Source organism: Schistocerca americana, chromosome 3 (assembly GCF_021461395.2).
Source record: "Schistocerca americana isolate TAMUIC-IGC-003095 chromosome 3, iqSchAmer2.1, whole genome shotgun sequence".
Lineage (NCBI taxonomy): Eukaryota > Metazoa > Arthropoda > Insecta > Orthoptera > Acrididae > Schistocerca > Schistocerca americana.
This window is the reverse complement of record NC_060121.1, coordinates 947,272,039-947,295,956: the sequence shown is the minus strand read 5'-3', so window position 1 is coordinate 947,295,956 and position 23,918 is coordinate 947,272,039. Positions and strand designations below refer to the sequence as shown.

Sequence of the window (23,918 nt, the reverse complement as noted above, 5' to 3'; positions counted from 1 at the left end):
TCCCCTAGAACTTAGAACTACTTAAACCTGACTAACCTAAGGACAGCACACAACACCCAGTGAGCTCGGACCTAACCGAGAAAATCTGAGAGGTCGTTCAGACAGCTAACGGGAATGCAGTCGGGTGACATCTTTGACTGATTTTTCGGCAGATGCACATTCTTCCCAAACATGGGCGGTTGTCGAAGACGTCTGCAGGCTGCATTCCCGTACGTTGTTTAACCATTTTACACGTTGCGTCGCGAGAAACTCAAGTCTCACGTTTGGAAAGTTGTTCAGCGATTTTTTCTAAGTATTTTGGTGTGAGGGACTCGACTACGGAAGCTATTCGCAGAGTAACAGTGCAATGATGATTTACTCCGTTTGTTACTCCAAGCCACTAGGCTAATATGTAATCACAAAGTTGACAACACAGAGAACATATTTGCGCTCTTTTAACACAGAACTATCTGAATCCTTTTTCCCACTCCCTCTTTGTAGCTAAGGGTTCAAACTCGCATCTGCCTCTCATTGCTACGTCTGTATATGTCTCTCTCCAACGGTCTCCTTTTGCTCCCATTGATTTACAGTATATCCCACTGCCACTCTCTCCTCTCGCTTACACTGTCTGCTTTCGTCGTTCTGTCCCACTGCCAGTGTCCCCACCATACCTCGGCAGCTAAAACTATTATGAGACTCCTACTTATTTTTCCCTCGTTCCCACCTGTTTAAAATTTCGGTCTAAAACGCACCTTCGCCAGTACCTGCGTGTTCACTGGTCTGGGAGGGTCCAGATATGATGTCCACTTATCTGTATTTTTAGTTTCTGTATCCTCTATCGTTACGGAAGCTTTTATCAAATAATAAGTTGTCTCATACTGAGAAATTACAAGGAGTGAAATGTTTCACTTGTTAAAAACTTTCTAAAGCCAACATCGCATCAAATATTTCTGTATTCACAAACAACTGGTTTCGGCAGTCTTTGCCGTCATCTTCAGGTCCTCAAAAATTTATGTTATAAAACGTGTTCGTTTTGAGTTGGCCTTCACGCCAAGTTGTCATGTGCTACATTTTATCTACGTGAGAACCTGGCGTGAAGTCCAACCCAAAATGAACACTTTTTGCGACATAAATTTTTGAAGACCTGAAAATGACGGCAGGGTCTGTCGAAACCGGTTGTTTGTGAGTAACGAAATATTTGATGCGATCTTGGCTTTAAAAAGTTTTTATCAAAAATTTGTTTCACTGAAGATCTTTGTTTAAAGTTAGAGCGTGGTTCTAGCTTTGATCAAATTTCGCCATATTGTAGACTTAGTTGACTCGCTTCAGCTGATTCTAACACGTAAAATTACTTCAAACTTCGAAGTTCAAAGTATACTTAGGTTGTGGCTAGCACCACAGTATGAATAATGCGACGTAGCCACTCCAGTATGCATGACGTAGGAAGGCTGGTGTTGAGTTTGTTGAGGACGCAGACCCGCCCCGGCGTGCAGCTCCCAGCGGCCCTGACCGCCAGCAGCTCTCTTTATAGGCTCGTGTTTACGCTCCTTGCCGCCTGCTCGCTGTTCGTGACGTCAACACGCGCGCCGCCTCGCAGTGGCGGCATTACGTCAGCTGTTCCCACCTGGGACGGGGAAACCTGTTACCACCTGTGGAGCGGAGGCTGGGGTCTCGTGCACTCTGCAACTCGCGTGTGACGCAGCGGACAAAAATTACCTACGTATCTGTCTACAAGGCAACTTAATTTTGCAGCAGCAAAGATCACTTTTATTGTATGAGCAACAACTTCTTCTTTTGCCACTTTTTTGCCATCATCAGTAGCCATTTATGATCTATTGTTGTACATATACATCTTACAGACTTCTTCATACACTACTTCAACTTTTCGCATTCAAGTTTATCCTGCTAGTTTTTTTATATCCTGTCCATCTCCCATTAGATCACCCTCCAAGTTTTTTTCTTACCACGAGGTGTCAAACACAGAAACTCCTTCACCCATCTCCCAGCATTTCGCTTCGCTGTACGTACAGTCCGCCTCCATTTGTCACTGTCGCGTCCTCCGTTTCTGTCTTTTCTCTTTCCATTCGTGCCATACTAAGTTGTATTCCGCCCAACAATCTTTTCCTTGGTTTATCTCGTTCCTTCCTCTTCCCAGAGCTCCAATTACAAGTCGTTTTCGGCAGCCTCTTCTTTGTACCGACAGTTTTCGATTCCCAGTTGTAATGGTACTTGAATTACGCAACCATTACGGCACCTCACCTGAACCTCTCGATACCAGCAATATTCTACTGTTTTTCTGTAAAGTAGTTCACATATTTCTGAGACAACATTCAGATTTGATTTCATTAATGTAGAGATACTTTGATGCATCGATATGTTTATGTTACAATGATATTATTCTTATGTGTATTCTTTCTTTTGTCACTATGATCTTTGACGTACTTCTAACTCTGATTCGTGATGACTGGGTGTTGTGTGATGTCCTTAGGTTAGTTAGGTTTAAGTAGTTCTAAGTTCTAGGGGACTGATGACAAGTCCCATAGTGCTCAGAGCCATTTGAACCATTTAACTCTGATTTTTTGGGCGCGTAAGCAGTTGTTAGAGAGTCTGGCCTTGAAAAAGTCAAGTGTTGGACGTCATGTTAGAAAGGCGCATATTGTCGCTAGCTTATAAAATGTGAACTTTAGCGGTGAGGAAGATGTTTTCAAGTACGTTTTGTATTGTGAAGTGATGTTTTGTGTGTTACGTGCTATTGCAACAAAAGCAATAAAAAAGAAGTGTAACTTAAATTCGGAGTGCTGATTATTTTTTTACATCACCATTGTGCTAACTTTGAAAGGTTTAATCTTCAAGAATGGTTTGTGAAGCGCATCTACAAAACTTTTGAATATAGCAGAATAAAACCTAGGCCTCTTTGCATCCGAGCTTGGAATCACCACCACCTAGATTTTCGACGATTGAGCCATGATTTTACAACGAGACCAGCATGGGAAACACGAAAAGATGAGTGCCTAGTTTATTGATTATTACATGAAATGACTTTATTAACTGTGCTCTAATGACACCTGTCACATAATAAATTTGTTGTTGCCCGAAAATGCGGTATTTAGCAGCGTGAGCAACACCACAGTCATAAATTTTGACCTTTGTTGTGGTAGGGTTGTTAGACAGTCTACTATTAAATTCTGTCACTGCAATCTCTCTTCGAAAATCAGCTGGCAGCATCGCCTCCAAAAGCCATTTACTAAACTGCTTGATCATTACCTAAATTCTTTACCATGAACCGATTCCTCTGATCGATAGACGACCCTGACCACTGCAGAGTACTTCCCCTATATGGCAAATAAGGATCGCACGAGATATGGTGAGGTAGTCCGAAAATAATTAATACCAATGCTATTAGAGTATTCGCCTGCTGAGAGTTTGTCAAATTGAGACTCTTTGACTGTTACCTGTGTCTGACTTCTGGCGGACAACTGTCCTATATGTCTCCCCAAAAATCTCCCGATGTGACCGAGCGGTTCTAGGCGCTTCAGTCCGGAACCGCGCTGCTTTTGCGGTGGCAGGTTCGAATCCTGCCTAGGGCATGGATGTGTGTGATGTCCTTAGGTTAGTTAGATTTAAGTAGTTCTGAGTCAAAGGACAGATGACTTCAGATGTTAAGTCCCATAGTGCACAGAGCCATCTGACCCATTTGAAGAGCTCCGCAAGGTTCGTTATTTGTACACATCAGTGGCCAGACCATACGCTTGCATCGATTATCAACCGTTTGTTGTACTCCTTCCATTGTGCCGATAGTTTATTTTCTCTCAAACTGTTGACACTAGTAGCCACAAATTTCAGTAAAACTGTGTGTGTGGCCCAGTAACAGGTTAGGTGAGAAGGTGAAACTCCATCCATTGTGGTGAATTAACAAAGCTACAACTCCCTAACATCTGTTTTTTTCCAAATTGGAGTATCGTAATCGGCAACTGAAACATGTTTGATTCTGCTTTATATTATGCACTTTTGTTGACTATAGTTTCGTGCTACATTATCATTTGCCACAGAAATTTTGTAAAAATAAACTTGAAAGCTACAAACACATCCAGGTGACAAAGTCCCACTTAACCAATTTGAGGGAGTTCTCACTGCTTGTATCGAAAGCCTCAAACCTTACTGTGTTAAGTGATTTGCACATGAAATAAGGCTGAGCGTCTCTCCTTTGTTGTGTTTTCAGGTAATAAATAAGACGAATTCTTTCACTATCTGCTAGCGTACACTGCCTCGGTTGCTTGTGACAAGATAAAATAGTGAGCCAGCTCACGACTCGCTGTTCTCCCCCTAGTAGGCGCAGCGTTGTAATTTGCCTGTTACAGCTGTGACAGTGAGCTGACAAAAGTCATGACATACCTCCTAATATCGTGTCGGACCTCGACGTGGCATAGACTCAACAAGTCGCTCGAAGTCCTCTGCAGAAATATTGAGCCATGCTGCCTCTAGAATCGTCCACAATTGCGAAAGTGTTGCCGATGCAGGATTTTGTGTACGAACTGATCTCTCAATTCTGTTCAAATGGCTCTGAGCACTATGGGACTTAACAGCTGAGGTCATCAGTCCCCTAGAACTTAGAACTACTTAAACCTAACTAACCTAAGGACAGCACACACGCCCATACCCGAGGCAGGATTCGAACCTGCGACCGTAGCGGTCGCGCGGTTCCAGATTGTAGCGCCTAGAACCGCTGGTCCACCCCGGCCGGCCTCAATTCTGTCCTTTAAATGTTCGGTGGGATTCACGTTGGGCAATCTGCGGGGCCAAACCATTCGCTCGAACTATCCAGAATGATCTTCAAACCAGTCACAAACAGTTGCGGCCAGGCGGCATGGCACATTATCATCCACAAAAATTCCATCATTGTTTGCGAACATGAAGTCCACGAATGGCCGCAAAAGGTCTCCAAGTAGCCGAACATAACCATTTTCAGTCAATTATAAGTCCATTCCATGTAAACACAGCTCACAACATTATGGAGCCACCACAAGCTTACACAGTGCCTAGTTGACAACCTGGGTCCAAGGCTTCGTGGTGGTGTCTGAGCCATACTCCAACCCTATCATCAGCTCTTACCAACTGGAATGGGACTCATCTGAGCAGGCCACGTTTTCACCGACGTTTATGGTCCAACAGATATGGACAAGAGTCCAGGAGAGCGCGCACGCGATGTCGTGTTGGCTGGCATGTGTGGCCGAGCGGTTCTAGGCGCTTCAGTCCGGAACTGCGCGACCGCTACGGTCGCAGGTTCGAATCCTGGCTCGGCCATGGGTGTGTGTGATGTCCTTAGGTTAGTTAGGTTTAAGTAGTTCTATGGGTCTGATGACCTCAGATGTTAAGTCCTATAGTGCTCAGAGCCATTTTTTGATGTCGTGCTGTTAGCAGAGGTACTCGTGTAAGTCGTTTTCTGTCATAATTAACACCAAATTTGGCCACACTGTCCTAACAGATTCGTTCGTCGTACGTCTCGCATTGATTTCTGCGGCTATTTCACGCAGAGCTGCTTGTCTGTTAGCACTGACAACTCTACGCAAACGCCGCTGCTCTCAGTCGTTAAGTGAAGGGAATTGGCTACTGAATTGTCCATGGTGAGAGGTAATGCCTGATACGTGGTATACTCGGCACTGTATCTCTCTCTCTCTCTCTCTCTCTCTCTCTCTCTCTCTCTCTCTCTCTCTCTCTCTCTCTACACTGTGGATCTCGGCATATTGAATTCCCCAACGATTTATGGAGTGGAATGTCCCATTCTGCGATAAAAGTCTGTTGATTACCGTCGTATGGCCATAACCACGTCGCAAACCTTTTCATAGGAATAAACTGAATACAAATTACAGCTCCACCACTGCACTGCCCATTTATACCTTGTGTACGCGCTATTTCCGACATCTGTATATGTGCATATCATTGTCGTATGAGTTTAGTCACCTCAGGATACAGACAATGCAGACATATGCCGAAATTACTAAGAGAACGGTCTAAGGCACTACAGTCATGGTCTGTGCGGCTAGTCCCGGCGAAGGTTCGAGTCCTCCCTCGGGCATGGGTGTGTGTGCTGTCCTTAGCATAATTTAGGTTAAGTAGTGTGTAAGCTTTAGGGACTGATGACCTTAGCAGTTAAGTCCCATAAGATTTCACACACATTTGAACATACTAAGAGAATGAATTATCAGTACGAACGTAGAGACTGTAGACAATTCAGACTCCACATTATATCCACACCGAGGCCCTAGTCTCATTGCATCGTACGAGAGCTACTGCAGCCTAAGGAAAGAAAGGGAGGTGCCCGTGACAAGTTGAAGCTAATCCGTGGGGCTAGCTCAGTACCCGTAATAGTCAGGAATGCAGATTTAAGTCTCAGTCTGGAAAATAGTTTCAGCTTTTCGCATACAGCCGGTGTGATATTATTTCTAACTCTGGATGGCGGGTATTCGAACACTGTGGAAATACGGAGTGATTGAACGAACATTATTTTCCCTTTCTTTCTCACGCGTTTTCTGAATGTTATATTACCAGCTATGCTGCAGTATGATAATGTCTCCTTACAGCTGTGTTGTTGAGCAAATTGATTGAAACTTTGTCATTACAGGGTACTACGTCTCAGTAAAGCGACACTACGACCTGCCCGGATGGAGCAGTACAGGTGGCGGCTCTGTTTTCCGGCCCTCCCTGCAGCCTTTAGTTCCTGCCTACCAACGCCGCCTTTCTCTCTTGCTGTTCCAGAGTGCCACTTCGGACGACGAGTGTACGAGCTGGGTGCCCACTGGTTCGCGGACCTGGGGCCGCCCTTTGGAGTCATGTACTGCATCCGCTGCGAGTGCGTCGCCGTAAGTACCTGTGCTGCCTCCGCTGCTTCTAACGCCAAACACCTACACCGCGTCCAGCTGCCCACAGCAAAGGCTTCAAAGCAATCATTGTTGAGACGCCCGCTAAACCCGCAGGGGAGAACGGGTGATTAGGATTGTGGAAAGGGCCAAATAAGGTGTCGGTCAGGTTCACTCGAAATTGTAATTTACTATAATTTAATAACAGCTTTAAGCCAAAACGACACATAGCCAAAGCTTTAAAACTACGTGTTTCAAAAAGGCAATTATTTCACGGCTGAGGGCTTCCAAACAAGAAATCTTAAAAGTCAACAAAATAAAAAAGCAGTTAAAATAGCAAATAAAATAATTAAAATATATATGGTATCACAGTTAGGCTGGAAAACCTCAAGGCAAAAGTAGATAGAACAAACATATGCAAGGTGCAGTACAAGCGGCTGAGGGGCACAAATTTGAAATTTTTAAAATATATTACCATAATCTTTTAAGGCAGAAGGCCACAATGTTTTTGCTTAAAGGGTAATTTCAAGAATGTTTTAAGCGGCTTAAGGCGCACAATTGATTTTCCAAAATTTAAAAATACATTAAGTCCAGTAAAAACAAGAATTTTTAAATCACTGCCTATGATAGATTATAAACAGACAATTAAACACCGATGAGAAGGACGACAAAGAAAATGGCACTCCGGAACCTCCAGGGAGATCGGTCTGCCCTCGTTCACTTAGGTGAGACAGGTGGTGAGCCCAACTACACTTGATCGGATGGAACCCAATCAGACGACAGCCACGGACCGACCGACACGACGACTTGCTCGCCACCAATCAGTACATGATAACTGAAACACAAAAGGTTACGAACGTGATTATCCAAAATGAAATATGTATTAGCTGTCTAAACTACACACGATGTTGGACAGCGCCAACAGGTGAGGAAAGGACGCTGCCTGAAATTACGTTAGTGGCCAGGGTAGGTAACCGGAACACTAACGGCCACAAGGCAGAAAATTCCGCTGGTGCACTCGAAATGTAGTCAACCAGTATAGTTAATTGCACCACATGGCGGCTAAATTTCAGCAATAGAATCACTCAGTGTTGCTCCAAGGAAAACCTCCCCAACAGCGAACCACCCAAACGAACCACACAACATGAATAGACGTGGCTTGGGTACTTGAAACCACTACTCAACTTTGACGTCCTTAGTCGGCGAACCACAAAGCTCGTGGCGATCGGACAGCTCCACACGCGCTCCGACACTGCGCAGGGACTGCCAGCGTCCCCAGACGACTGCACCGTGTGGTGATAGCTTCCCTCGTCCGCAACAACTGACCAACTCCTCTCAGAATGCCGACAACATCTAAAATAGTCGTCAGTGGACATAACGCCAACTACACACACAACCTAACAAATAACGATACTCAACAGTAACTAAGCACGCACGGAAACAAATCGGGAGTCAATACACACACACACAGGACCGTGGACCGGCTCAAGGGATGCGTGGCGGTAATCGTCGGGCGAGCCATGTAGACGAAGACCTCACTGCTGCTCCAACCCGACTGCACTAGTGCCACATTGCAACTCCCTGACTGGCAGGTCCGGACTGCGCTCCAGACGCGTTCCAACTGACTGGCAGACCCGTACTCGCGACCCGAACTGTTCACGACAGACAACTACCGGGAAGTAATAGCAGTCGAGCAAAGATACTACGAGAGGGGCTGCATCGATATGCGCTGCTAGCGCCGCTCACAGTCAGGCAAAGCAGCAAATTAGAGGCACCAGTAATTTAAATTAACATAGTGAGGTGGAAGTACGTTAAAAACATGGTGTAAAATACGTGATGGCGGGAACACGACCCACGCGCGCCTCAATTGTGTTATCTAGTGTGTCCATACTGCGCATGGCGTATCTGGAACTGTTATTATAACCAAACTAAATAATGACTCAAGTTGCAAGAAATATGTTTTCTGCCACGAGCATTTCTGGCCCTCTAGACCATTTGTAATAGCAGGTTTATTATGCAAGGTGAAAGTATATGAACGATAAGATCAGCTGAAGACGCTGCCGCCCCACTGAAAGTGAAGAACAAAAAAAAAATGGCTCTGAGCACTATGGGACTCAACTGCTGTGGTCAAAAGTCCCCTAGAACTTAGAACTACTTAAACCTAACTAACCTAAGGACATCACACACATCCATGCCCGAGGCAGGATTCGAACCTGCGACCGTAGCGGTCGTGCGGTTCCAGACCGTAGCGCCTTTAACCGCTCGGCCACTCCGGCCAGACAAAGTGAAGAACAATTACAGGATCTGCTGAATGGGATAAACAGTCTAATGACTACAGAATATGGATTGAGAGTTAATCGAAGAAAGAAGGAAGTAATGAGAAGTAGCAGAAATGAGAGAACAGCGAGAAACCTAACATCAAATCTGGGGATCATGAAGTAGTTGAAGATACTAAATTCTGCTACCCAGACAGCAAAATAACGCATGACGGACGCAGCGAGGACGACACAAAAAGGAGACTACCACCGGCAAAAAGGGCATTCCGGGACAAGAGAAGTCTACCAGTATCAAACATAGGCCTTAATTTGAGGGAGACATTTTTTAGAATGTACGTTTAGAGCATAGCATTGTGTGGTAGTGAAATATGGACTGTGGGAAAACCGGAACAGAGCAGAATCGAAGTATTTGAGATGTCGTGCTATAGAATGTTGAAAATTAGGTGGCGTGGTAAGATAAGGAGTGAACAAGTTATCCGCAGTATCGGCGAGGAAAGGAATCTATTGGAAACACTGACAGAAGGGGGAGGATGTTTTATCAAGACATCAGGAAATAGCTTCCTTGGTATTAGAATGAGCTATAGAGGGTAAAAATTGTAGAAGAAGAGAGATATTGGAATACATCCAGCAAATAGACATACACTATTGGCCATTAAAATTGCTACACCACGAAGATGACGTGCTACAGACGTGAAATTTAACAGACAGGAAGAAGATGCTGTGATATGCAAATGATTAGCTTTTCATAGCATTCACACAAGGTTGGCGCCGGTGGCGACACCTACAACGTGCTGACATGAGGAAAGTTTCCAACCGATTTCTCATACACAAACAGCAGTTGACCGGCGTTGCCTGGTGAAACGTTGTTGTGATGCCTCGTGTAACGAGGAGAAATGCGTACCATCACGTTTCCGACTTTGATAAAGGTCGGATTGTAGCCCATCGAGTTTGCGGTTTATCGTATCGCGACATTGCTGCTCGAGTTGGCCTAGATCCAATGACTTTTTGTAGAATATGGAATCGGTGGTTCAGGAGGGTAATAAGAAACGCCGTGCTGGATTCCAACGGCCTCGTATCACTAGCAGCCGAGATGACAGGCATCTTATCCGCATGGCTGTAACGGATCGTGCAACCACGTCTCGATCGCTGAGTCAACAGATGGGAACGTTTGCAAGACGACAACCATTTGCCCGAACAGTTCGACGACATTGGCAACAGCATGGACTATCAGCTCGGAGACCATGGCTGCGGTTACCCTTGACGCTGCATCACAGACAAGAGCGCCTGCGATCGTGTACTCAACGACGAACCTGGGTGCACGAATGACAAAACCTCATTTTTTCGGATGAATCCAGGTTCTGTTTACAGCATCATGATGGTCGCATCCGTGTTTGGCGACATCGCGGTGAACGCACATTGGAAGCGTGCATTCGTCATCACCATACTGGCGTATCACCCGGTGTGATGGTATGGGGTGCCACTGGTTACACGTCTCGGTCACCTCTTGTTCGTATTGACGGCACTTTAAACAGTGGACGTTACATTTCAGATGTGTTACGACCCGTAGCTCTACCCTTCATTCGACTTCTGAGAAACCCTAAATTTCAGCAGGATAATGCACGAGCGCATGTTGCAGGTCCTGTACGGGCCTTTCTGGATACAGCAAATGTTCGACTGCTGCCATGGCCAGCACATCCTTCAGATCTCTTATCAATTGAAAACGTCTGGTCAATGGTGGCGGAGCAACTGGCTCGTCACAATACGCCAGTCACTACTCTCGATTAACTGTGGTATCGCGTTGAAGCTGCATGGGCGGCTGTACCTGTGCACGGCATCCAAGCTCTGTTTGACTCAATGCCCAGGCGTATCAAGGCCGTTATTTCGGCCAGAGGTGGTTGTTCTGGGTATTGATTTCTCAGGATCTACGTACCCAAATTGCGTGATAATGTAATCACATGTCATTTCTAGTATAATATATTTGTCTAATGAATACCGTTTATCATCTGCATTTCTTCTTGGTGTAGCAATTTTAATGGCCAGTAGTGTAGTAATATTACTCTTGAAAGATACCGCTACTTATATGTAAAAGGATTTTCATTTTCATTTGTATTTTGCTTTAATAAATTTGCTTTTAAGAAAAGTTTCATTTGCCCGGATTTAAGCGTCGCATCCTGTAGTTCCGTTATACAAACTAGAATGATTGTATATCATTGCACATTGAACAGCGAGAAAAAGAAGAATCAGAGATGGGAACGATCAACGATACAAACTAAGACTAAAGTTTGCTCAGTGCCACGGCTAAACACTTTGAAAAGTTATTATACGTTGCCACCACCATACACTTTTCAACAACAGTCCCTCAGATATCAATTATCAATAAGTTATCTTAACGCTTCAGTTGTATGCCGTTTGATTCTTCTAATGAACGTCTACGTATAAAAGTACAAGGCGATGCTGCTGATAGCACCGCCTGTAATTTTTGTTTACAGATTCTCTCGCTCGATATATCTCCGCTTTACGGGTGGCAGATAAGATTCTAAATGATACTTCACAGATCTGTGTGATTTCCAAAGATTGTTTCTTGGTAGTGATCACGATTGGATCGAAATAATTTGTGTGTGTATTCTGAAAGCTTTCGAAGCATCGTCTTCGTACGTGCTTTGTGTGCGAAGATACATGAATTCGCTTTCCCTTTTTTTATGTACGCCGTCCCAGGCAGTTGGTGGTCCAGATGATGTATCGCGTAATATCTCAGACATTCATATTTCCATTTTAGCAATGTTTACACATTTTATCACCACCTACGATTACAATCTCTAGTTCTTTCTCTTCAATTTTCTCCATTTTCCCCACAACTGTTGAGAAATATTTTACTCTCCCATTAACGTCTGAGTCTCAGTATTTGTTGTTGGTCCCTTTCTCCTTCTTTCATTTAGTATCCGCTCCGTGGTACACTTCCTAATTTCGTTCTTACACCCTTTTGTTATCGTTATACGACTTTCATTGTTTCTATTGAATAAAATCAGTAATTCAGTTTTAAAAATTCATTGTACCTCTGACTACTTAATTCCTTAATTTTTTCTTTTCTTGGTATCATAAGTGAAGGTTTCCAGAGACCCTCCTCTGCATTGAGTAATTTTGGATTAAGTTCTCATTTCATTATTCGAACCTCTGGACCCTATCTAATAATGCCCTCAACTATCGTTTTGAATATTGTTGTTTACTATTAATTTTTGGTCACCACACAAAATTCTATTTAACAAAGAGATAGTAATCTCTCCCGAATGTGCTGTTGATTTAATTTCTTCATGTTGTTTCCCATCATTTTCACCAAAAGGTATTCATATACATAAGCAGCGGCTGTTTTTATGCTTTAAAATTCTGTTGTACCAAACATGAAAGGATAAATATTCAGACACAGTAAAATATTCCAGTGTGGTATTGTGTAAACCATTTCAATTTGATTCAAGACAAGAAGACAATCTTTGGGGCATTGGAATAACTCGGACAAGGACGAAGTAATCGCAGTTACTCTTACTGAATACACATCGATCTATGAACACTGTTTCGCACTTTCATGACTTGAATTAACTGAGATCATTGACAAATTGATAAACCTCTTACGAGTATCTGGCCATTTGCAATGGAGAGCAGTTTCTACCTGGGAAATGTCGAAATGGTTGGTCTAGCTGCGAAAAGACATGCAAACATTTTTCAGGCTTTTTCGTCAGGATTTAAGTTCTTGAGTAGTAACCATGTTAATTTACAATTGCCGATAACGGGGAAGCATTTGAGAAGGTTAGGATTGTAGACTTTTGTTAGGACTCGTTCAATAATACACTTTGAATTATATGGAAAGCTCACGGAGTTTAACGCAGTTCACTTCGTTGGTATTGGTTGTCGAGCATAACAGATACCGTATAGATTCCCGTTGAAGAGACGCTGCTCAAGATCAATGACCTGACTCACTGCTGGCGGGAATCGTCGCAGTAGCTTAGACTGCACCGGTAAAGCCTTTGAGCTGGCATCGTCAGCTGTATACGCGGCTGATTTATTGCCAACCGTGTGACGCGGCTACTCAGGCTGGAGGCGACTTATCTGTGTCCGATCCTGGCGCGTTATTCACGCCTCTGATCGCAGGTCAAAATGATTCCGTGTCATTTCTTTCCCGTTCCAGGAATATTGAATGACTGTGCATTCGTTACTAATGGATTGTTGTAATGAAAGCGCAGCTACTCACTGTGATCCAATGTGAGCTGTAATTGTCGTTTGGCAGCGAAACTTGGTGTATAAGCTAATGCATAAATGTGAAACCCACTTACGCTGGAAAAAAAATTAGTTCAGATTTTGGCCACCAGGTGCAAATCTGGCGCTGAGCATCTCGTTGACATCTCATATTGAACAAATTGTGTAAGCAGCAGTTACAGCAAAATCAACATTATGTCTTTCTCACTTGCTTGACATTTTCTTTCCATGTCCCGTTCCTAATCCATCACATACGTCAATAATTGAACACACCTTTCTTGCATTCTCACAGCGCCAGATTTGCAACTGGTGGCCAAAACTACAACTTTTTTTTTTGCGTAAATTGTTTCCGCATCTACCATGTTTCACTGCCATACGATAGTTACAGCCCACAATAGACCTCTGAGAGTTGCCGCGCTTTAATTGTAGCCGCCTGGTATAAATAAGGGGGAAAAGCAGGGAAAAAAAATAACAGCGCTAGGGCCTTACAAATTCCTTGTCATAGATTGTACAGAACTTGCGACTGGAATTTAATTCCGCTTTTGAGCAGTGTTGTTTCGCCCGTTTTTGCAAAAAGAATAAGATTTACACATATCTCTAAGAAAGATTGCCGTCTTATTTCACACAGTCTGTTTGTAGTAGAATCATAGAAAAATACTAAGTTCAAGTATTATGACATACCGCGAACAACATAATTTCGTCCGTGGGTTACGAAATGTCGATCATACGAAGCTCGATTCGCTCTCTTCATATTGATATCCACATTGATATGGACAGAGGAAACGAGACTAATTAGGTGTTCATAGACTACAGAAAAGTTCTTGATTCGGTACTACACTGACGCTTAAAAAACTGGTCCTATGGAATATCCAGTAAGTATCGGAATTTCCTGAACCCTTTATTCCTCTGCAAATATTGTGGCGATTCAGTTTGCCCAGAGAAATGTAATACGTCAGTTTCTGTTCCAGTTATACTTACCAGTATTAGATGCACTCTCATACTTCTCCTATGTGATGTAGTTATCCATGAGAAAATTGTAAAAATTGCAGTAATATCTAGTTAGAACCGTGCAAAGACTGGCAATTAGCTTCTAATGTAGATAAACGTAAAAAGTTCTGCACTTGGCGAGACCGAGCGAGGTGGCGCAGTGGTTAGCACACTGGACTCGCATTCGGGAGGACGACGGTTCAATCCCGCGTCCGGCCATTCTGATTTAGGTTTTCCGTGATTTCCCTAAATCGCTCCAGGCAAATGCCGGGATGGTTCCTTTGAAAGGGCACGGCCGACTTCCTACCCCATCCTTCCCTAATCCAATGAGACCGATGACCTCGCTGTCTGGTCTCCTTCCCCAAACAACCCAACCCCAACCCCAACTTGGCGAGATGTACAAATGTGGCATAATATGATTTAGGATCAGCGAGTCTCAGCTAGATTCAAACACGTAATAAATCTACTTGGGAGCAACGGTGTTACGATCCTTACTTGATTACTACTGAGGAGAGTGGGACTAATAACAGGTCGAACTAACTGAGGAAATCGAGCGAACACACTGTCTAATCAAAATTGTCCGGATACCCCTGTGAATTGACTACTAGATGTCATGATAAGCGCACCTGCTAGCATAAAAGGAGGCGGAGCTATTTTTGTTGCCATAGAGAAACAGTAAAAGCAAAATTGATCAGGCAAGAGAGCTCAACCGATTCGAGCGTTGACTAGTCACTGGATGTCATATGAATAAGAAATCCATCAGGACATTTAAGTCCTCCTAAAGCTATCCAAGCCCACTGTTGGTGACGTCACTGTGAAGGGGAAACGTGAAGGAACTACCGCTGATGAACCAAGACCACGTGTACGGACGGACGGAGAGAGGCGAGCACTGTGGAGGGAGGTTGTAACAAATTGCATGAAGTCAGCGGAAAGAAACACGTGTGAGTTCCATGGTGCTATCAGCAGTTCACAAATGGCTGTGCGTATCGAATTAAAACGAATGACAAATAATGGTCGATTAGCTCTTCATAATCACTAATTTCTACAGTCGAACCTAAGTGTCGCTTGAGATGGTGTAAATAGCGACGCCATTAGACAGTGTATGACTGGAAACGAGTGATTCACAATGATGAATCACATTATACCCTGTGGCAATCCGACGGAAGTGTTTGGGTTTGGTGAATGGCTGTGAGAACGTTGCCTACTGTCATGAGTAGTGCCAGCTGTAAAATATGGAGGAGGTAATGTTATGGCCTGGGGTTGCTTTTGATGATTGGCGTGTGGTTCCCTTGTTCCGCTTAAGGAAACGAAAAATATCGAAATATACACTGTGACAATTATTAAAAAATATAAAAAAATTAATTAGTTACAAACTACGGCGTGCACACACTTTATTAAAAATGTAAACGTTACTACGGATATTCGGATGTAGGTCATAACACGTCCGATATGCCTGCCGCCATTGGCGATGTTGAGCGCAGACGAATAGTAAAATTCTGCTTGACCTGCTGAAGTGGCGGAACATCGATACAGTCGATGACATCTTGAATGGCTGTTTTCAGCTCAGCAGTGGTTTTTGGGTTATTGCTGCACGCCTTGTCTTTAAAACAGCCCCACAAAAAGGAGTCGCTTGTGTTCAGGTCCGGATAATATGGCGGCCAATCTAGGCCCATGTCAGTGGCCCCAGAGCCAGAATGCGGTCCCCAAAGTGCTCCTCCAGGACATCACTCTCCTGCTTCGACGGGGTCGAGCTCCGTCTTGCACGAATGTCATCTTGTCGAAACCAGGGCCACGTTGCTTAATAGGGATAAATCATCTTCCAAACCCTTCACGTACCGTTCGGTAGTCACCGTGCCATCAAGGAATATCGCATCGATTATACCGTGACTGGACATTTCACACCACACAGTTGAGGGTGAAGAGACTTGTCTATCGCAAAACGCGAATTCTCAGTTTCCCAAATGCGCAAGTTTTGCTTGTTGACGAACCTACCCAAATTAAAGTGGGCTACGTCGCTAAACCAAACCATGTGAAAGTCAAAAAATACATGACGGTAGGCATAGGCTCTATGATGGGCTACCGTTTCATCTTGTCTCTTTGCCTTTAAGGAAGACGAAAACATAAAGGAAATTGAAAAGGTTTATCACAGTGCACACTAATTCCCATCATGCCCCGCGGCCAACAGTGCAGTTTGAACGTCCTAATGCAAACCGTTCAAAAGTTATGACGCTTGTATTTCATATAGTCCAATAATTGTTCACCCTGTACGAACATATTTTACAGCATCGTGTTCTGAGTACAGTAGAGGAACAGTTCGGCGACGATGGTTGCTCGTACCAGCATGGTAATGCAACCCATCATAAAGCAGCATGTGTGAGGCAATGGTATATGGATAATAACATTCCTGAAACGGACTCCCCTGCTCCGAGTCCCGACGTGAACCCAACGAAACATCTTTGGTCTGAGCTAGAACGTCGACTTCGGACCACACAGCAGCGTCCAACATTACTACCATTTGTGGTTTCGGCTCTTGAGGAAGAATGGGCTACCACTCCTCCTCGGACATTTAGGCACCTCATTGAAAGTGCCTCCAGCAGAATTTAAGCCCTCATAAAGGCGAAGACTGCACACATCCCATTTTAAGTCTTCTAACAGGTGTCCCGATACTTTTGACCAAATAGTACACGAAGAAGGTCGTTGCGAATGGTCACATGCTTTAAGGCGTAGAACAGATACGTTGTTAATTGGTAACTGGCAGACACAAGACGAAAGACGTGCTGAATTTGTTTAGTTGGACACATCACACATTGCCTACTAACAAGTGCCTGAGTAATTTATATAATACACAAAGCAGATCTACTTCTACATCTACAACCATACTCCACAAGCCACCTGACAGTGTGTGGCGGTGGGTACGTTGAGTAACTATCGGTTCTCCCTTCTATTCCAATCTCGTATTGTTCGTGGAAAGAAAGACTGTCGGTATGCCTCTGTGTGGGGTCTAATCTCTCTGATTTTATCCTCATGGTCTCTTCGCGAGATATACGTAGGAGGAAGCAATATACTGCTTGACTCCTCGGTGAAGGTATATTCTCGAAACTTCAACAAAAGCCTGTACCGAGCTACTGAGCGTCTCTCCTGCAGAGTCTTCCACTGGAGTTCATCTATCATCTCCGTAACGCTTTCGTGATTACTAAATGATCCTGTAACGAAGCGCGCTGCTCTCCGTTGGATCTTGTCTATCTCTTCTATCAACCCTATCTGGTACGGATCCCACACCGGTGAGCAGTATTCAAGCAGTGGGCGAACAAGTGTACTGTAACATACTTCCTTGGTTTTCGGATTGCATTTCGTTAGGATTCTTCGAATGAATCTGTCTGGCATCTGCTTTACCGACGATCAACTTTATATGATCATTCCATTTTAAATCACTCCTAATGCCCACTCCCAGATAATTTATGGAATTAACTGCTTCCAGTTGCTGACCTGCTGTATTGTAGCTAAATGATAAAGGATCTTTCTTTCTATGTATTCGCAGCACATTGCACTTACCTACATTGAGATTCAATTGCCATTCCCTGCACCATGCGTCAATTCGTTGCAGATCCTCCTGCATTTCAGTACAATTTTCCATTGTTACAACCTCTCGATATACTACAGCATCATCCGCAAAAAGCCTCAGTGAACTTCCGATGTTATCCACAAGGTCATTTATATATATTGTGAATAGCAACGGTCCTACGACACTCCCCTACGGCACACCTGAAATCACTCTTACTTCGGAAGACTTTTCACCATTGAAAAAGACGTGCTGCGTTCTGTTATCTAGGAACTCTTCAATCCAATCACACAATTGGTCTGATAGTCCATATGCTCTTACTTTGTTCATGTGAGGAACTGTATCAAACGCCTAGCGGAAGTCAAGAAACATGGCATCTACCTGGGAACCCGTGTCTATGGCCCTCAGTCTCGTGGACGAATAGCGCGAGCTGGGTTTTACACGATCGTCTTTTTCGAAACCCATGCTGATTCATACAGAGTAGATTTCTAGTCTCCAAAAAAGTCATTATACTCGAACATAATACGTGTTCCAAAATTTCTACAACTGATCGACGTTAGCGATATAGGTCTATAGTTCTGCACATCTGTTCGATGTCTCTTCTTGAAAATGGGGATGACCTGCGCCCTTTCCCAATCTTTTGGAACGCTACGCTCTTCTAGAGACATACGGTACACGGCTGCAAGAAGGGGGGCAAGTTCCTTCACGTACTCTGCGTAAAATCGAACTGGTATCCCATTAGGTCCAGCAGCCTTTCCTCTTTTGAGCGATTTCAACTGTTTTTCTATCGTTGCGAACGGTCACATGCTTTGAGTGTGTAGAAGAGAAACTTTGTAAAATAGTAGCTGGCAGACACACAACGCAAGACGTGCAGAATCTATTTAGTAAACTTCAAGAACCATCTTTTAGGGTGCAAGGTACGACTTTTCTTCTGCCCGCTATGTGTCTGACTTGAAGAGGTAGCAATGGATATTGCGTACGATAGTGTACTATGCTTAATAAACATGCAGTACCCGTAGACCCTTCATGATTTTTAAATGTTGTCCTTGCGTCTCTCTAAGGAATGGCTTGTCTCCTGTCCATTTTCCAACCCTGTGAAGAGTAGACAAAAGTCATTTCTTGGCGACTGCCATTGCTTAAGTTTCTCGTCGAGGAATCTGGATCAAACCTGCTCTGGGAGATATCCATAGAACGGCTTCCTCCAGAGTTACGAGATTTACGCACCTGTACTCGACTAGCGGCACGTAAAGGTTCCGTGAGAGATAAAACGAATGACCAGTTATCAACTCTCACCTGCGTCACTCACTGTGGGAGAAAGACAAGCAGAAAAGCCATCCCCCTACAGGGAGGCTAAATGGTTGCGCGCTTACTTGGAAACGGCTACGGGAGATGGCAGTTACTGCTAAGCAGGGTTGTACCAAGTCCCAAACATTTTGTAAGGAACACTGAATTTGTTCATAACTGAACTACGAGATTGCTTGCAGGCAATGGAACTTGAACTCCCTTTCTGCCTCTGCGTTATCAACGACGTCTCTCTGCAACAATCTAAATTTGTCAATTGCCTCCTCCAAAAGGACCGACTAATCCGAAGCAGGCGAGTAACCAATTATTAATCTGACTCCTTTTGTTCGCATCACTGTTTGATAATTACTGCTTTTCGACCCATTTAATCACCATCATTTGGTAGATTTCCCAAATGATCCGGGAGTTGTTCCTCCCAGAACTTCACTGGAATGATGCGTTTCCCCCAGGTCATGCAACAGAGTGATTGATCTCAAAATCGAAACGGTGCTACATTCCCATACCGTCATCTCATCTGTTGCATGTGTTTTTCAACATTTGGACTTCTGACAGCGTAACTACTGTTCATTTTCCGACACGTTCATCCTCCACCAGATTTTTAACCATTTATTTTTATCTCTTTACTAACATAACTCGGCTTTGCCCAGTTACTTGTCTGTTCCCGTCTTATGTTGAACGGAGAAAGGAAATAAATCTGTCTATAAAAGTAAAACGGACTTAGTTTTCTTTAAACACTTTTGAAAAGTACTAATATTCCATGACAGCTTTGACTTAATATACATAATAGGCATCCCCTCTGGTTTATTGATCGGTATATATTATTTACACATGTCATTGTCTTCCCTCTGCACGCCACTACTAAGTTTCCAAGAGGTGTCTTACCTCCACAGAGTTTTACCCTGCATAGGAATCCACATATTCATTGGAGTCGGCTGAAACTTCTCCACGTCACCCCTTCCTACTATGTAGAATTACGGGCTATCTCTCACGTACAGACATCGTAGCTGACGGAACACTGCAGTCTGCATAGTACATTAGTTACAATACAATAATAACAATATAAATGATGACAATAATGACAAAAATAATAATATGGAAACAGAAATTTGCTTACAGTTGTCCAGTGGTGAATTCAAAGCGAAGTACGAAAAGCTACAGAACTTCAGACTACATCCTTCACTCTGCTGGCAACTGCAGAAGGTAGGCAGGAGGTTTGAAAAATTTTCACAACGCACAACACCTCACTGATAACTTCTTTAAACTGTTTCAGTATGGAAAACTCTAAAACCGAATAAATCTATAAATGATCATGAAAAAGATTATAATCATCATAATCATAATCGATATACTTGAAAGACGATTTATAGCGAGAAAGCAGGTGCAATGCAAACTACAGACGGTTGGAAAACGAGAAGTATAGGTAAGATCTATCTAGATGTTCGGAAATAATGGTAAAACGTATGTTAACCTCCTTTGGACACCGCTATCGAATGAATGAGGACAAGCCAATCGAACAAATATTCCTGAATTTCTGCAAATAGAAACCAGTAATACCATGGATTACAGAAATAATAAAATAACTGGAACTAAGTAACATCAAAACACCTGAAATGAAAGAAACAAACATTTTTAAGCATAAAATACTAAGTTTAGCTATCTTTCAAGGCAGAAGAAATAAAAAATCAGCAATAACACGGACAAAGAAGGAAAAAAATAACGTGAGCGGAAGATGGAGGAGGAAACAACAAACAAGGTATTGAAGTTGTTAACGTCATCTCAGTTGGTTAACACGAAGATAAGAAAATACTAATAACAATGAAATTATCATTCATACATCTTATTGCAGTAATGTGAATCCTATCAACACTGCGCAAATCCGTTCCTCATAACATTAAGTTATGTGGAAATATATTTACAGATAGACATGACAGTAAAATCGACATAAGCAAATCTGGAAAACAACTTAATTATCCAGAGAGGGCATGAAAAAATTTGGCGAAAACTAAGTACAATAAATAATAAAAAGAAATGGAAGTAGATAGAAATGAGGAAAGTTGGGAGAATTTTGATAACATGACAGAAACATTGGTTCACTGTTTGTCAGGAGGAAAACAGGCGGAGCGTGCCGATAGGAAGATACACTGATGATAACAGGTAAATCTTTAATTTCCTCCTGAATTCAGCGTGGTTTAGAATCGGACTCCGATTACTGGGTAGCTTGTTTCTGAGTCGTATGCCTGAAATGGACTAAGATTTACAATTATTGTTATAGACTTCAACCAGTAAAACTATGCTAAAGGAAAATGTCATGTGTAGCGTTCCTTGTTGCGTTCAGGATGGTTTAATTTACTCGTTTTGCAACGATGAAGATACAGCTTTTCCTTTCCTTGCTTTAAGAGACCTAATAAAAGGAATATTATAGCAATAATTAATTTATTGTCATTTAATTCCTCTTTCACAATACTATAGTTATTGTATTTCATATTTACGGTGTAAAACAACCAATAATTTAAATAACTACAAAGAACAAATAAAACCAAAACTGAAATCACAGACAGTCATGAAAAAGAGTATCGAAATTAAGTGAGAGACTACATAACAAAAAATACATTGACTATTGTGAGAGTTCTCACTGTTGCAACTGACAATCACGAGCTTACGTCTTATTTAGGGTGGAGCGATTTTTCTGAAAGCCATTAGTGAACATGAACATGTCATGCATAATTTTTTTCTATATGCTATGCACACTCCACCTCCCTCGACCTCCGTATTTGGTTAATTGTACAAAAAAAGATTTGTGAGAAATGCCCTGTAGGGAAAGGGGAAGAAATTACCCTCGGCCCCTATATCTTCGAAAGAAAAACGCAAAGTTGCGTAAGAACCTTATTTCCTTCTTTTACCTAAAAAGTTTATCAGATTTATCTGATAATTTTATTATTTTCGAATTAATTATTAAGAGCCGCTAAACCGAAAAATTAAATATTGGACGATACCCTGTGTTTGTCGACTGGTACCCATAGACAGTGACATACATTACTATATCATTTAAACTAGCAAAGTAAGAAAATTCAATTTACAACGGAGCTGGAAGGCTGTTCTATAAATTTCTTGGACCTTAATGTAGGCATCAGTGTAATGAGACACGTGTTTAGCAATTACGCAAAAACCGTATTTAATCCCTGCAAGCTTCCAGCATGCAGACGGTCACAAACAGACGGCCAGAAACGGCAACTTTCCATTAGGTGTTACATCGCCTCGTATCTGTTCCATTATCTGAACCAGCCTTTCAAACAGAACTACAGATCACCAAACAGGAATAGCGAAAGCTCTGCCGTGATTAATGACATACTTCGAAAAAAGAAAATGCGTAAAATTAAATCTCTTTTGCACGCTGGCCATCAGCAATCAGTCAGTAGGTACAAACACTGATGCAAAATCCCATATACTGACAACATTTCCGATAACCTTGCAAAAAGGTCTCATAACTATAGACCTGCACTTTATAATACCAACAAGATATCAAAATTTTTACTCAGTAGTAAAGACAAATTGCAACCTTTGGCTCAGAATGGTGTATATAAAATCACGTGCAAGGAGTGTGAATAAGTATACTTGCTCAGTTGGACAGAACTGTCAGTTAGGTTATCTGAACATGACAGAAGCCGGAGATTAAGGAAGAACGATTAAACCTTTCCCATCATCTTTTAACAGGAAATCATGCATATAATGTAGATTATGACTTTTACTTTCTGTTAAAGAAAGAAGGAAGACGTCCCAGACTGGAAATAATGGAAAAGAACAAATATAAGACAGACTACCAGCTTAGTGTTAAACGGTCATACGCAGTTTTCTTTTTGCCCTTAGTTAAGTTATCGTTCCAAATACTAGATTCAGGTGGTAAATATATCTTATTTCACACTATTTGTTAAATGAATCTCTACATGAAAAGCTCCCCCCCCCCCTCCGCCCAAATTTTAGTTAATTTAATTATTTCCGTGGGACAAAAAATTTAACGTTTTCCGTGTCTGTATCTTCTGGACAAATAGTATCTATGTACGGCGCACGTCATTTTATCTGTGTCTGCTACATTGTTGTTACCTTAAGGTGGCCTAAGAATCCAAAAGCTGGTTCGCAACCGAATAAATATAATTTAGCAGAACACTAGGAAGTGTTTCCTACGTAATATTAATAATTAACATTTCTGTATTTCTTCAATAAGACGGTGTATAAAAGCTGTGAAAACGGTTATGAGACATGTTGTATCCTGCCTATTCATCAAATAGGGGGTGCCTAGGAAACCTGCTTTCTAGGATCGCTAAACAACAACTCAGGCAACTCGTATTAGTAAATTTTATTACAAAAGAAAATGATTACAGTAGTTAACTCTATGAGATCGAGACGTATCGCGAGCAAAGGGTGACAGACAAACAACAAATCACTTCAGTAGCCGGTCGGTGTGGCCGAGCGGTTCTAGGCGCTTCAGTCCGGAACCGCGCTGCTGCTACGGTCGCAGGTTCGAATCCTGCCTCGGGCATGGATGTGTGTGATGTCCTTAGGTTAGTTAGGTTTAATTAGTTCTAAGTACTAGGCGACTGATGACCTCAGAAGTTAAGTCCCACAGTGCTCAGAGCCATTTGAACCATTTTTGCTTAGAGACATTTGAGCCATTTTGAATTCCTTCCGTGTATACAATTGGTAATACAAGTAATACAGTCC

The 23,918-nt window shown here is 42.7% G+C and overlaps 1 protein-coding gene across 1 annotated transcript in view; it reads left to right on the top strand.

The window, feature by feature from the left end:
- The window catches only part of LOC124606569 (dorsal-ventral patterning protein Sog), a 491,731-nt gene that overhangs the window by 355,699 nt on the left and 112,114 nt on the right, over positions 1–23,918 (top strand). The window contains exon 2 of the mRNA XM_047138553.1: positions 6,733–6,836. Coding sequence (XP_046994509.1) covers positions 6,733–6,836 — 104 coding nt within the window. The remainder of the gene's footprint in view (positions 1–6,732; positions 6,837–23,918) is intronic.